The sequence below is a fragment of the Carassius auratus genome, chromosome 25 (genome assembly GCF_003368295.1).
Source record: "Carassius auratus strain Wakin chromosome 25, ASM336829v1, whole genome shotgun sequence".
Lineage (NCBI taxonomy): Eukaryota > Metazoa > Chordata > Actinopteri > Cypriniformes > Cyprinidae > Carassius > Carassius auratus.
In genome coordinates, this window is record NC_039267.1 from 1,319,727 (window position 1) to 1,334,659 (window position 14,933).

At 33.9% G+C, this 14,933-nt stretch overlaps 1 protein-coding gene across 1 annotated transcript; it reads right to left on the reverse strand.

Moving 5' to 3' along the window:
• Positions 1-3,099: 3,099 nt before the first annotated feature.
• Positions 3,100-12,072, reverse strand: LOC113042951 (peroxisome proliferator-activated receptor alpha-like). The gene is made up of 5 exons (XM_026201977.1): positions 11,938-12,072; positions 9,794-9,993; positions 6,584-6,793; positions 6,264-6,507; positions 3,100-4,742 (listed from the first exon to the last, which is right to left on the reverse strand). The coding sequence occupies exons 1-5, from the start codon at positions 11,948-11,950 to the stop codon at positions 4,498-4,500; spliced, it is 912 nt and encodes a 303-aa protein (XP_026057762.1). The 5' UTR covers positions 11,951-12,072; the 3' UTR covers positions 3,100-4,497.
• Positions 12,073-14,933: the final 2,861 nt, after the last annotated feature.

Consider the following 14,933-nt stretch of genomic DNA (forward strand, 5'->3'; position numbering starts at 1 on the left):
TCCCCTCTATATAAAAAACACCAAGCACTAGTTAGAAAAGCAAAGCTGCAGACAATCAAACATTTCATTTTAATCCGAAAAAACTAACAAACAATACTTTATGCATACAGTTTCTCAATCAGCAAATATTACAGGACACAAAAAAAACAAAAATCTTGGGAACATTGTGAACTTGACCATGGATTATAATGACACTTTTATTTGATTTGAAACATTGCAGATTTTTACTCTAAAGTGAAATTTGTTCATCCATGCCATAACACTTCCTCACAATTTCTTACAATTTGGATCTAAGGCACTAGAAAAGACAAATCAGAGTAGCATACTACTGCAGAAATAGTATGCACATGACCACTACATCTGCAATCTACACCAGCACACTGTGTTTCCAGTGTGACTACAGTAGGATTCAGTACGTAGTAAGCTACTGAACTCAAGTGCACTAGCAAGTGAACAAGGCGGAGGATGAATTCAGTACAAAGTATAGCAAAAGCACAATGTTCTGCTACACATTTACACATCAAACCACATTCATGTAAGCATCTGAACTTGTGAAAATAAAAACAAGACACAAACAAGAATGTAAATTACTAATTTCTGAAAAATGACCGTATGAAGCAGGGAGTGCATTTTTCAACGACAATGGAGAGTGAAAATATCGCTGGTTTTACAAACCATTTGGCTTCAGGCAGTTGGGAATGATGGATATCATCAGTACCTCTGTTCTTTACCTGAGATCTCATGGAGCACAGTACAGTAAGTAGGAGAGGATCCCAAACACCCCGAGATCAGAAATTGATTTTATGGCAAAAATATGGAAGCTTGTTTCCACCACACACACACAAAAAAAGGAATTGCAATTTTTTTTCTCACATTTTGACTTTTTTTTTTTATAATTCTGACTTTCTTTTTCCTCTACATCTCGCAATTTGGACTCTTTGTCTCTGAATACTGAGTATATATCTTGCAAGGTTTGAAGACCAAAGGTTGGTGATCTGTTAAGAACATGTGCTGTACTTAACAAATGATATAAAAATATTTCACCAATATTTTGAAATCTAAAATTACTATAAAGTCAAGAGGCGTATGTCTAACTATGTTATGTACCAAATTTTAAGTTTATATAGCAAAAATCAAGATTGTACCAAAAATAGTCACCAAGTGACACTCAAATACTTCACTTGATTTTGATACGGTTTCCAGTTTTTTAATTATATATATATATATATTTATATGTAATAGGCCAAGTGTCTCATTAATTCTTTCAGAATTGTTGCAATTACCCTATTTTATCCCATGACAGAAACAAGCTTCAACAAAAAGATCACATGTCACACTAGTCATGAGAAAACAGTCGGGATGAAGTAAAAATGGACTATTCACCATTAGTAAAACTCCCATAACATAATGAAATCTTCAGGATTATAAGCCACTCCAATCATCTTTCCATTCAAGGTGGAAATGTGCAGGTCCTCACGCTGAATTAAAAAGGAATGTGGAATATACAACATTAATTCCCATGTCGTTGCATGACAAATCTTCCCCCATATTTACACTGCACTGCATAAAACGTTCATTTCACAACATCCGCTATATATTAATAAAGATACCTTTGTTTTAGTAGAAAAAGGCGGTAGTGCATAATACCTAGATGCATACAATGTCCTAGCCGTTAAAAAGCATTTATCAAAACGATGTCTTGATCAAGCGTTTGCTATTTACAGGGTTGCAAAGCTTCAGCATTTCCAGTTACAAACATAACCTTACTGTTTAAGTGCATCGCTTTTCAGGAACGTGGGTTCACATGTACACATGCATCGTATAAATGTGACACGGGATGTTGAGGGTATCAACAATTTGCAGCGGCAACATGACCTAAAGTTATTTGTTTTGAATATGTCATAATTTTTTTGGTGACTGTTGATGAGCATTTTTAAAATGAATCACTTGCTTTACAAGGTTGCAATCCAAGATGTGTTTTCAGAGTACTTACTATAAATCATTTTATCAATCATTTTCTAATGCAAAAAAAAAAAAAAAAAAGGTTTGAAGTGAAAATAGACAATAATTAGTTCTTGCTAGTAATTGTTCACAACTTCGGAAAAGTAAAGCTGGTGACATGGAAAACAAAACATTCACAAGAAACTAACTGAAGATGTTTACGAAGCCACTAGGGGGACATGGTGATGGGGAAAAAATTTGATGGGATGACAAATGCTTTTGCCTTCTCTCGCAAAAATATCGAGATCCCCGAGTAGCTTTGCGTTCACCTGGAAAATAATTGTTCTCTTGCAAAACTATTATGTTCCCTCAAGAAACTCTGCGGACACTCACAAACCTGAGAAACTTTCTTGCGAACATATTTTCGCAAAACATTTGCATAAAACACTTACGCTCACCCACAAAACATTTGCATTCTCTCAGGAAACTCTACAGTCGCTAAAGTCATTTGTAAAAGTATTGGGTTCCCCCTCAAAATTTTTTGCTTTCAAAAATATTGTTGCCCCAAGAGACTTTACGTTCACCCGCAAAAATTTGTATTTTCTTGCAAAAGTACTGCGTTCCCCAGAGAAACTTTGCGTTTGCTCACAAAACATTTGCGTTCAATTAAAAAAGATTTGCATTCGCTAAAAAAGTATTGCATTCACTATTTAAAATCTAAAAACATTTGTGTTCTCACTAAATATTTGCATTTCCCTTTGCAATATTTTGCGAAAGAAAACGATACTTTAGCAAGCATTCTCAAATGTTTTATGAGCAAATGTAAAAATAGTAATTATCAAACAATTTTTTTTTTACAAACAAATATTTTTGTAATAAAAAACAAAATCTCTCAGGTTAACTAATAATTAATAACATTTTTTTTTTTTTATAAACAAATATTTTTGTAATCAAACTCAAAATCTCTCAGGTTAACTGAAAATTAACAAACAAAACAAATATTTTTACAACCAAATATTTTATCCCATGTTACTTTTCATTGCCATGTCCCTTTAAAGGCTCCATATTATTTCTAGGAACCCATTTTTTAGCTTAATTTTAAAATGGCTCTTTAAACAATCTCAAAATGAATCTTACACAATCTAATCAATCAAACGCCCCTATATTATTACACTCTTAAGGCCGGTTCACTGAGTAGGTTTTTGAGTTATAAATGTGAGACACGGTGCAGTAGAATAGGAAAAAAACAAAAACGAAAGGTCTCAAAACATTGTTTTAACATGAGTGCAGTTTCATGAGAGAGTAGCTGTAAAACATGCGAGTACAGTGGTCAAACATGTCTGTCTAGCGCATGATTACATCGGAAAATAACAGAAAAGCATCACAGTATAATGCAAAAAGAAATGAGTTCTGTGTGAACGGCCCTTACGCAACAACTTTTTAACGTAGATAACTGCACATAGATTTTACGTTAATTAGCTTCTGTTCCTGGTTTATATAGGGAATTAAAAAACAATAAGATGTTTTTCTCCAAGATTTGAGACTAGGCACTGTGGTTCTGAGGAAACATCAAGAACGGAGAAGAGTGACAGATTGCTGATTGCTACACGTTGCATCTGCAGCGTGTGAACAGCAGTGCATCGCTGCAGTGCAAATGCATTTGCGTGCATTGATTTCTGGGACACTGCACTGAATATTTCCTTTAAGAATGGATATATAGTATAAAATGTTTATCAGAAAGGGCTCTCTGAGAACTGTTATTGTCAATAAACAAAATTTACATTGGGAAGAGCATGCAAACTCTACACAGAATGAAGCTCAAACCTCGAAATTCAGTACAAATCTGTGTTCGACTTGCATCAAGCCCAACAGACACCTGTGCGAGCATGGTTCGCTCAAATATTGCTTCAAAAAACGAACATTGCAGAATTGCAACGGTGCATTTCAACTATATTTTTCGTGTGTGACGCTTGCAGTTTAAATGCAGTAACAGGCTTCACTTATTAAGCGTTTCCTCGCTCCTTTAGCCCATTTAAACAGTAGATTACTGTAAAACTGCACAACCTGGAGCACTTGTGTTCATAACAACGTGAACCATGAAGCATAATCCCTGAAGCTTTATTAAACGATCAGTTTCACTATTTACAGCAGATCTATGTCGAAGTCACTTGGGTGAACCCTACATGTTTAAAGCATACACTATCAAAAGTTACCATGTCTATATAAAGAAATAATATTGCTGTATGAATAAGTTGGATTTTAGGGTTTCTATTCACAGTTTCTGGCCCAAGGGACCAGTAAACATTTATAAAATTTCCAAAAATATTAAAAACCACAGGATGCATTTTAATTTGCATTGTCTTGTTCTCTTCTCTCTAAACCAATAACCGTAGAAAGCATTGTTTAACTCGACGGTAATGAAGAGCCCTGATGTTCCTGGCGTTTTCATCCAGTAATCCCAAAAATAGTGGTTCATATGACGCCCTTAATAAAAGATCACAGTGTAGCTGTACGAGGAGACTTGTTTTGAGCTTGTTTTTATGAGCCAAAGGCGACTCAGTACATGTCTCTGTAAATCTCCTGCAGTAAGGGATGCAGCGAAGTGTCTTCTGTCTTCTTGATCTCCTGCACGAGCTGAGCGTGCTCCGTCACCAGCTGCCGCAGGTCCACTAGTTTCTGCAGGAGTTTGGGGAAGAGGAACTCGTTGTCGGGATGGTTGCTCTTGAGGTGCAGATGAAGCACGTTTACGATGCTCTCCTGCATTCGCTCGATGTGCGGGACGTTCACCAGGCCTGGACGATCTGAACACGAGACGGGGAAGAGCATGAGTCTAAAATAAACAACACTGGCATGCAAAAGCTGATCTGCTCTTGTTAAAGGTACAATTTCTAAGATATTTTCAGCAAAATATCCAAAAACCACTAGGGTAGTGTTATATATTTTGTCCAGCTGAGAACTAATGTTTTCAACTACTTGTAAATCATGAGAAAATTCCCATTCTAGACAGTGACACGGGGCAGTCGCCTGTCAATGACGTTATTTATCCTTTATTTCCGCCTTTACTGACGTAGAAACCACATGATGACAACAGTGTCGTGGACAAATGCGGAAGTAGCTTCCCGACAAACTTCAACTAGAAAGAGATGCCAATCTCTCTTGTGTTTTACTCGACAGGTGAGTTGTTTTGATTTGTATCTTTACAGAAAACGTATGCTATTATAACGATCAACAAGATTAGTATTATGGGGTATACACGCCAAACGCGGGGCATCGCGTCTCTACACCCGTGCGAGGACGCGTCTGATTCAAAGTCTGATCGTGTCTTTGCATTGACTTTGTATGTAATCGACTCTCGCAAATCGTTGAGATCGCGTTAAATCTGTGATTTATCTTTCCGTCTAATTGATGGCCGTCAGCGGTTGGGTAGAAGACAACAAATCCCATTATTTCATGCTCCTTATTAGCGTCATCAAACAAAGCAATTTTTATTGTTTTGGCAGTGCGCCCTCTAGTGGCAGGTCTGTACTGTACTTTTACTGTACTTTAAAAAAATGTCCATTAGAAAAAAAAAAAAAAAGAAAAAAAAAACAGCACGGATTCCATCTAACGGTTGCGCTTTGTAAGCCAATATGAAATTATACAAATTTAATCATACAAATTAGATTAGATTTTTAGTACAATATATAAATGTATTACATTATTAATTAAATATGACATCAAATTTAAATTTATTATTATTTTTTTAATCTATCTATCTATCTATCTACTAGAAATATACATAGAAATATATATATATATGTGTAAATGAATGAATTAAATATATATCACAGCTGAAAACTTTTTTATATATATATATATAAATATGTAATAATTATTAATTATATAATATATAAAAACAAAAAATGTGTTTTATATATATATATATATATATCTATATATATATATATCTATATATATATATATATATATATGAAACTTTCAAAATCATACAATAGAATAAGCACCTAAAAATTATAATATAATGAAAATATATATATTAGTAAAAGTATCGATCTATAAATATTACATAAATAATGAATGACTGAATTATATATATATATATATATATATATATATATATATATATATATATATATATATATATATATATATGAATATATATAAAAGTGAACAAAAAAAACATTTCATAAAAATATCTTAGCATTTTATTAATAATAATATGATAATACTATTTATAATAATATAATAATATTCTTATTCAATAATATAATGTAATACAATATATAAACATTTTATTTGAATTAAATATTAAACCAATATACCTCCACAGCAGATGATGGCAGCAACAAACAGTGCGAGGTCACTATCGTCCAGCTCGAGGGAGTTAAACTTCATTGCAAACTGAAACTTGGGCTCCATCATTTGACTGAACGGCCGTCGTAAGCTCTTCAGGAACTCTCTGGTGATGAAGCCGCTGCCGTGCGCCACCAGCAGACCGTCTTTATTCATGCATGATGCCAACATGGCGAAGAGCGCCTCATGGACGCCGTACTTTAATAATGTCACCTGTCAGAAGAAAACAGGCTGCATTCGGTGAAGTTGTTTATGCAATATGAGCATATCTGAAGTTTTTGGCACTAACCTGGTCATTTAAATCCAGGTTTGAGAAGCCTGGCACAGACTTGGCGAACTCAGTCAGTTCGGTCACCGTCTCGACCGAAGTGCACTGACAGCAGTGGAATATTCGAACTTCTGCATCTTTATTCAGCAGAGCCCCAGAAGAGCCCACCATCTTGGCCACAAGAGTCTGTTCGGCCAGCTGCAGCGTCTCCATGTCGTGGATGACAAAAGGCTACAACACAATGAGAGCGAAGCGTGAAGATCACATTTAGAATAAACCGCTGTGTAGGGGTCGATTGGTTTTTCAATGGCAGATGACAATATCTAGAGTAAAGGGAGACAGGTGGGCAAAAAAATACAAATTAATTCAATATAATTAAAAAATATTATTATTTTATTTTATTTTATTTTATTTTATTTTATTTTATTTAAGCAGTTCTCCCAACATTCCATTTCAATAATCTAAAAAAAAAAAGAAAAAAAAAAGAATAATAAGTAGAAAAAGTATTTGTAACAGATTAAAATACTGGCTATATACTGTTTAGAGAGAGAACAAGGTCAAGACTATTTTCAAAAATTAGCTGCGTTAAAATATTTTAATTGTGTTTTTTTTATATAACTAATTAACGTGTTAAACTGACAGACCTAATATATATAAATAAATACACACACACACACACACACACACACACACACACACATATATATATATATATATATATATATATATATATATATATATATATATATATATATATATATATATATATATATATATATATAATTCAGCGTTCCCCCGCCTCTGGAAGAGAGGTCAGCACGACCCCCCGAGAGGCTGGTTTGTGGGCCGTGAGAGAACAAGCGTACTGTGAGAGATGAAAGCCTCGTCTTAAATCAGCTGCTCTAACTCCCAACAGCTGGGCCGTGTCCCGCGGAGCTCAGGCCCAAGAGCACAGCCAACAATCGAGCTAGTGTTACAGATGTGTGTGGGGAAACACGTCTGACACTCACTCATCCACACCCAAACTCCAGAGCCCCGTCCCATGAGCCCTGTGTCATATCGAGCTTCGTTAATAAAGAGTTCTGCTTTATCAATGGGCTTTGCTTGTGCTTCATAAGAAGGTGTAGAGCGTCATGAACATGATGGAGATCTGATGATGCAACTAGTAACAGATTACATGTAATCTGGAAGTACTTGTAATTAGATTACATTTCAAAATACTTGTTATCTATGGAAGCATATGGGTAGCAATATTCAATTTGGGATGTAATATGCAAAATGTCAATGCAATATGTAAAATGACAATGCATTTCTGTATTTACATTTACATTTTCCAATACATTTGTGCAACGTTTGGTTCAAAATTAAAATGAAAATTAAATTACCGTATTTTTCGGACAGTCACACCTGAGTATAAGTCTCATTAGTCCAACAATACGTCATGATGAGGAAAAAAAAACATATATAAGTAGCACTGGACTATAAGTCGCATTTATTTAGAACCAAGAACCAAGAGAAAACATTACCGTCTCCAGCCGCGAGAGGGCGCTCTATGTTTATTAGGGGTAGACTACAGGAGCAATGAGCAGCATTGAGCGCCCTCTGGCGGCTATAGACGGTAATGTTTTCTCTTGGTTCATGTCAAATTAATTTTGATAAATAAGTCGCACCTGACCAGCACCAGCCAAACTATGAAAAAAGTGCGACTTATAGTCCGGAAAATACATACGGTAATTTAATTTTCATTTTCATTTTGCACCAAACGTTGCACAAATGTATTGGAAAATGTAAATTTAAATACAGACATGCATTGTCATTTTACATATTACATCCCAAATTGAATATTGCTGCCCATATGCTTCCATAGTAATCGGACTACATTTACTTTTTATGTATTACATGATTACATATTTACGCAATAGCAATAAATTATTCAAAATGAATTGATTCTTTGTAATTCTTCTTTTTCATCTTTTAAATTTTCCTTTCTAAAAATAGCATAAGTCTTCCAGTTTTGTGGAAATGTTCAAAAGTGCACCAGCTACTGATGAACTTATTTTTATTTGAATTATCACTTAATTTAACCATGTATTCTTATGTCTCCGGAAGGCTTTTTTTTTTTCAAACACATTAAAAAGCACAAATTACTATTATATTACATACTACTATATACTAATTATATTATCTCTTTACACTTTGCATGTTGCACACATTTGCATGTCCACGGTTCTCTGATGCCGGTCACATGACATGCAGATAAATAAAATATTTAATCTTTTTTAGTAAGTGTTTTGTTTTGATTGCTTTTATTTTAAAAATTATTTGTTTACATTTTAAATGTTTATGATTGCATTAATTATTAGCTTTTCATTTAACTCACAAACCCCCTGCAGTTCATTTTAGTGTTGTAAAACTATTAATTAAACTAATTAAACGCATCCAAAATAAAAGTTTTTGCTAACATAATAAATGTGTGTACTGTGTATATTTATTATGTGCATATAAATACACACACATGCATGTAAATATTTAAATAAAATGTTGTTTATATATTAAATATATTTATATATAAATGATATGAATATAAATATACACAAATAAATAGAACAAAATATATACTCTATGTGTGTTTATTTATTTTGAATGTGATTAATCGGCACTAGTTAATTTAAAAACCCCAGTTTGCGAAACCTTCATGTAATATAATGTTAAATGCATGTCATGCGGTTCCTTACAAGGAATTTAATATGTTTTCTTTCTCTTGGTATAAGTTTATCCTATTTAACTCAATGTGATGAACCAGTTAGATCAAAATTAATCTAAAAGTAATCCAAAAGTAGTCCGATCTCATTACCTAAACTGTGTAATGTAATGGATTATGTAACTAACTACAATTTATGTCATGTAATCTAAAATCAGTAAAAGACTAAAATTTGTAAGTAATCTAATCTCTAATCTCTGAGTCGAGTTGGATTCAAACCTGTGTCCTCAAACTGAAATAAAATATTATATTCATCAAAACAAACTGATCTTGGCTTTACGATTTTTTATAAAAATCTAAATGCTGCTAAGGTGTCCTGAGTGGTTGCTACTTCTTTACTAAGGTGTTCTTGTTTGTAGCCAGGATGTTGCTAAATTGTTGCAAGTATGTTGCTACAATTAAAGACAAAATAGATGCAGAAAAAGACACATCAGCTCTCATGCATGAAGCACACGGCTGGATGCTGTTACCGGCGTGCTTGTCTTGCCCGTCAGGATGGTCCGTGCTTTGGATTTGTTCATGTTGAAGTTCTTCAGGTAGGCCTCGTAGATCTGCTTGGCCAGGGTTTTCTGATCGGCCACCTGAGGGTCCGCGACCTCTCGTTCCCCTGTTAGGATCTCCGCCTTCAACCTCAGCTTCTCCGACTGGGGCATTCGCCCAAACCGAATGGCTGTTCGCAAGATACAAACAAGAACCTCAATTAGAGACTACAACCAGATGGTGGAAGACGTGGCTTAGTGGTTAGAGAGTTGACTCCTAACACTAAGGTTGTGGGTTCGAGTCTTGGGCTGGCAATACCTGTGTGTGTGTGTATAATGACATGGGTATGACACAGGTATTACAAGGAGAGGGTGACTTATGAGGACATAACCCATGTCCCCATTTTTCAAAACACTTATAAATCATACAGAATAAGGTTTTTTGAGAAAGTAAAAATGCACAAAGTTTCCTGTGAGGGTTAGGGTTAGGTGTAGGGTTGGTGTAGGGCCATAGAATATACAGTTTGTACAGAATAAAAACCATTACACCTATGGGATGAACACACTTTACACAAAAACTAACGTGTGTGTGTGTGTGTGTGTGTATGTGTGTGTGCACTTTGTATGGGTTAAACGCAGAGCACGAATTCTGAGTATGGGTCACCATACTTGGCTGTATGTCACAATATTTAACATGATCATTTGTGGTTAGTTCTTGACAGTCTTCCAAGATTTCAAATCACATAAATGTTGCTCATAATCTGCCTGATTACTGACAACCTGCTGTGTGACTTACTTGGCATGAAGTTCACCATGCTTTTGTTCAATACCCCTATTGTTAGTTTGATGCAAGTGTGGATAACCTAAAAGTGGACTGTAAGCTGTGTATGTAAACCTTCCCTGCGGATTCTCTTGCACACGCGCTGCTGACCATGGATGATTAATATTTGATGAAATCCAAGGCCACTATTTACAGATTTTGTCAGATCAGGATGTCTAGTGCCTTAGGAGCTTGCCCAGAGGAGTTGAGTAACATGAGTTTCAATCTGGACCGTGTTCAAATGCAGTGTTCATGGTGTCGTTGGACAGGCAGAGCAGCGGTATTATGGTATCAAACATTGCTTCAGCATTTCACAAACTAGATTTATTTAAAACAAAACCAGCAACACTTGTGAAGTGGAGACATCAAACCATTCTAATAACATTTCGCCAATGCAAAGAAACTTTGTTCTTGTTTCTCTGAAATAGTATTTCCATAAATTTTCCACCTAACAAGTGTTTCTGGTTTTGTTTGAAATAAATACTTTTGATTTCTTCTCCCATGCACACTGTCGATTGTGTGAAGCTGCACCAGAATAAATACACAACATATCAGAAACTAGATTTAGCCAGTGGAGCCAATGCAAAACTAACTTTTATGATGCCGAAGGGTTGCTCCTAATGATTTTATGTGGTTACTAGTGTTTTGAATAGTTTTTTAGGTCTCTACTGTAAGTAGTATATGGTGCATGCAAATGCAGACATCTTTAAAACCTGATTACAATCCTAATGCAGACGCCATAATCTCTAACCGCTAATAAGATTACAGTCCCAGCCTGAAAACCTCCACTGCATGACACACAAATGCACGTTTCAGGAAAAAACACGTTTGCATGCATACATTACTAAAACATTACATTACTCTAGACAAAAAAATAATAATAATAGACACAACAAAAGCACAAAACAAAATGACTAAAACTTCAACTAAAATTAATGTGAAGACAGAACATATAAAAGTAAAATTTAATTATAAATACGTTGTGCAAACCTTAATATAAAATATAAATAGAAAAATATTATTAATATCATAAATAAATAATTGCAAAAAAAAAAAAATGCAATGCATTATTTTTTACGCAATAAAAAATGCTATATTTGTTAAGACTATAATAATATCCCAATGCACATTACCATGAAGTACAACTGTAACAACTTTAGATGTATAGATATAGATCCGTTCATATAAACTGAGAGAAATGGATTCGGACAGGTATTAAAATAACCAAATGACCCTAGTGTTTGTCAAAATAAATAAATGAAATGAAAATCAATGAAAGGAGCATCAGAAGTGGGCTTGTGCTGGTCACACTCACCGTTGTGGGACATGCCCACAGACAGGCACTTCTGAAAGCGACAGTATTGGCACTTGTTTCGGTTCTTCTTTTGGATCTTACAGCGTCGTTCACATTTATCGTACTCCAGCTTGAGGCGAATGGTCCGGCGGAAGAAACCCTACAAGACGGAGAAACAGAGCGCTGTTTGAGTTCATGCTGAGAAACCAGAATAGCACACATTCCTACAAGCATTTCCAGACCAACCAGATCGATGTATGCTTTAAATATCGGTTTCGTTCTGTACTGTACCCCATAAAGACAGCTCCTTCTATTTCAAGTTCATATCTGGTTATTAAACGGGACAGAAATTCATGTTCACTATCTAAAGCAGGCGCTTCTGGAAATAGCTTGGCAGCACATTCGCAGGCCGTGCTTGTCCTCATCTGTACTTGGATCCGTCAGGGTTTCCTCTCTTAGAAACACAGCGATTGAAAATAGGAACGAGGCAGACGATCTGAGCCATGCTTAACATTAGGAGTGTGTATATAATGGAAGTTATATGCATGGATATACAGTCATTCTTGCTGGAGAAATATATTAAATAACCTATTTTTACACAATATTCTGGAAATGGAAAGTACTAAAATCATTATTGCTTATGCAATCATTAAATGTTTATTTAAATTAATTTCAAGTTAAATGAATGCAAATTATTAAATTAAATTAAATGAAAATGAATGATAAAATAAAATTAAATAAAATAAAATAAAACTTCTTTATTCATTTTGGACAAGCCTTGCTCTGTATTTTTGTGCTTTCTGATGCTCTTACATGTAAATATAATAAATATATCAATACAAAATATGCTTTTAAATTAAACAACATTTATATTATATTATATTATATTATATTATATATTATTATATTATATTATATTATACGAGACGTTTAAAATTTTACATTTATTAACATGCCTTAGAAAAAAACATTAATGGTATGCATCTTCAGACCAAACAAAGGCAAGTTTCTTTAAGTTGAAACAGCTCAGAATTACATTTAAATCTGGACTAGGCTCAAGCCTTGTCTGTGAAATCGGGGGAATATTTCATAACGTCACTGTTTTTTTTTGTAAGTTATAGCGTTTTTGATCAATTGAATGCACCCTTTATGAACAAAAACTATCTTACCAACCGTGACAAAGACAACAACAACATTTAAATTCAAACTTAAGTGACGATGAACCGCTGCTGAAAGCCATTTGAAGCCATAAACTCCAGTGTAATATCACAGCATTATTCCCTGGAAAGAATAAACAGTTCCTGAGGTCATAAATACATCCAAAGCATGAAACTGATGGTCTTGCACAATCTGCCGAAGTGCTGAAGACGACAAGCGGTCCGCCAGCAGAGATGAGGTTTAAGGCCAGGCTGGCAAGAAGGGAATCGCTCTTGCTTCACTCATATTGAGCCATTTTGTCCCTAGAAACTCTGGTTTCGAAAGAGAGATCAGATGGAGAGATACAGAAGGAGAAGGAGAGGCTCCAGGGACAGGAGGAAGAGGAGGAGAGGTCGAGTCGAGGACAGACACGCCAAAGCATGACTGAGCAGATGGAGAAACACACCAGTCCGGTGTTAGGAAATGGACAAAAAGCTATTTTTGATTTAATGCACATCAATTGAATACTACATTAATATTACAGAGGTGAATATTTAGGCACCTGATTCTGGAGTCGCGATCCGATTCCCAAACCATTCTTGATTTAAACTACTTTATTTAATGACGTGGTCAATTATTAGCACTTTAAAAAAATCTGATTAATAATGAGTCCAGTAATTGTTTTAAATTAGCAAGGGGTGTTCTAAATAGCTTCAAAACATAGGCTAAATAATAAATACTCAATAAAATATTTAATTTAAAACATTTTATGTAATTACATTTTTTTGTATAGTTTTTTTATTTTTTATATTATAAATTAATAATAATTACTGTAATTGTTTTGATTATAAAATTGTCTAAATACAGCTACTAAACACAGGCTACAAGAAAAAAGTAAATAATAAAGAAAAAAAAGAAACATATTACAAGAAAAAAATGTTTAGGGCTTTTTTAAGGATCTGGAGTTTCTAGTAATTATTTAATTATATGCTCTTTATAAAATAATTACAAACGTATAATAATTACTGTAATTTTTTAAGGTAAATTTCTAAATACAGGCCAAATATTTAATTATATGTTAGTTTAATTACAAGAACATTTTAGCATAAACAATTACAGTAATTAATATTAATTTGTAATTGAGTCATTTTCAAAAATAGTTTTAAAAACATTTAAATATTTAATTTATACAATTTTTGTTTGATTACTTATTTAATTCTAAGCACTTTTCTGTTTTCTTTATATTACATATAACATTTTTGATTGATGAAAAATATAGACAAAATATATAAATAAAAACGAAAACATCAGTTTCTGCATCAGCTAAATATTCTGACGATGTATTAAAACATCCCACTATGCTATAACTGATTTTTAATAATAATAATAATAATAAAAACAACAACTATTATTTTCCTTATTACTGTGCATATAAAGTTGGATTGATTTAGTCTAACAATTATTAAACATTTAATTATTATATAATTAATAATTACATCATTATATAATTGTTTAACTGATGTATTCTAATTGTTATTTATTAATCTAAAGCTAAATTACTAAAACATTAGCTCTGCACATTGGTTGTTAAAATAATGGGCTTTGGCATCCATCATAAAATAAAAATACCAACCTTTAAAAATCACTTAGAAAATACTTAAAATGCATGAATTCTCAGACAATATAAAAATCTGTCTGGCCTTCAAGTTCATAAAGCACACAGACAGTAAAGCGAAAGCAAACACTGTGTGGTAAGAACGCAGCCGGTGTTTTTGTTGCTCATCTAATAACAATATTATGACTAATGTGCAGTCAACAGATGTTCCTCTAGACGCAGATATGAGGGTAAACGTCCTCAGTGACCTCAATGAGGAGTGTGT

Bases quoted from the DNA above. Each gene is read 5' to 3' on its own strand.
- LOC113042951 (XM_026201977.1), bottom strand. The intron at 6,794-9,793 runs GTAACAGCATCC...ATTGTGTTGTAG, and splicing joins CGGGCAAGACAAGCACGCCG to CCTTTTGTCATCCACGACAT. The intron at 4,743-6,263 runs GTATATTGGTTT...TCTCGTGTTCAG, and splicing joins TGCCATCATCTGCTGTGGAG to ATCGTCCAGGCCTGGTGAAC.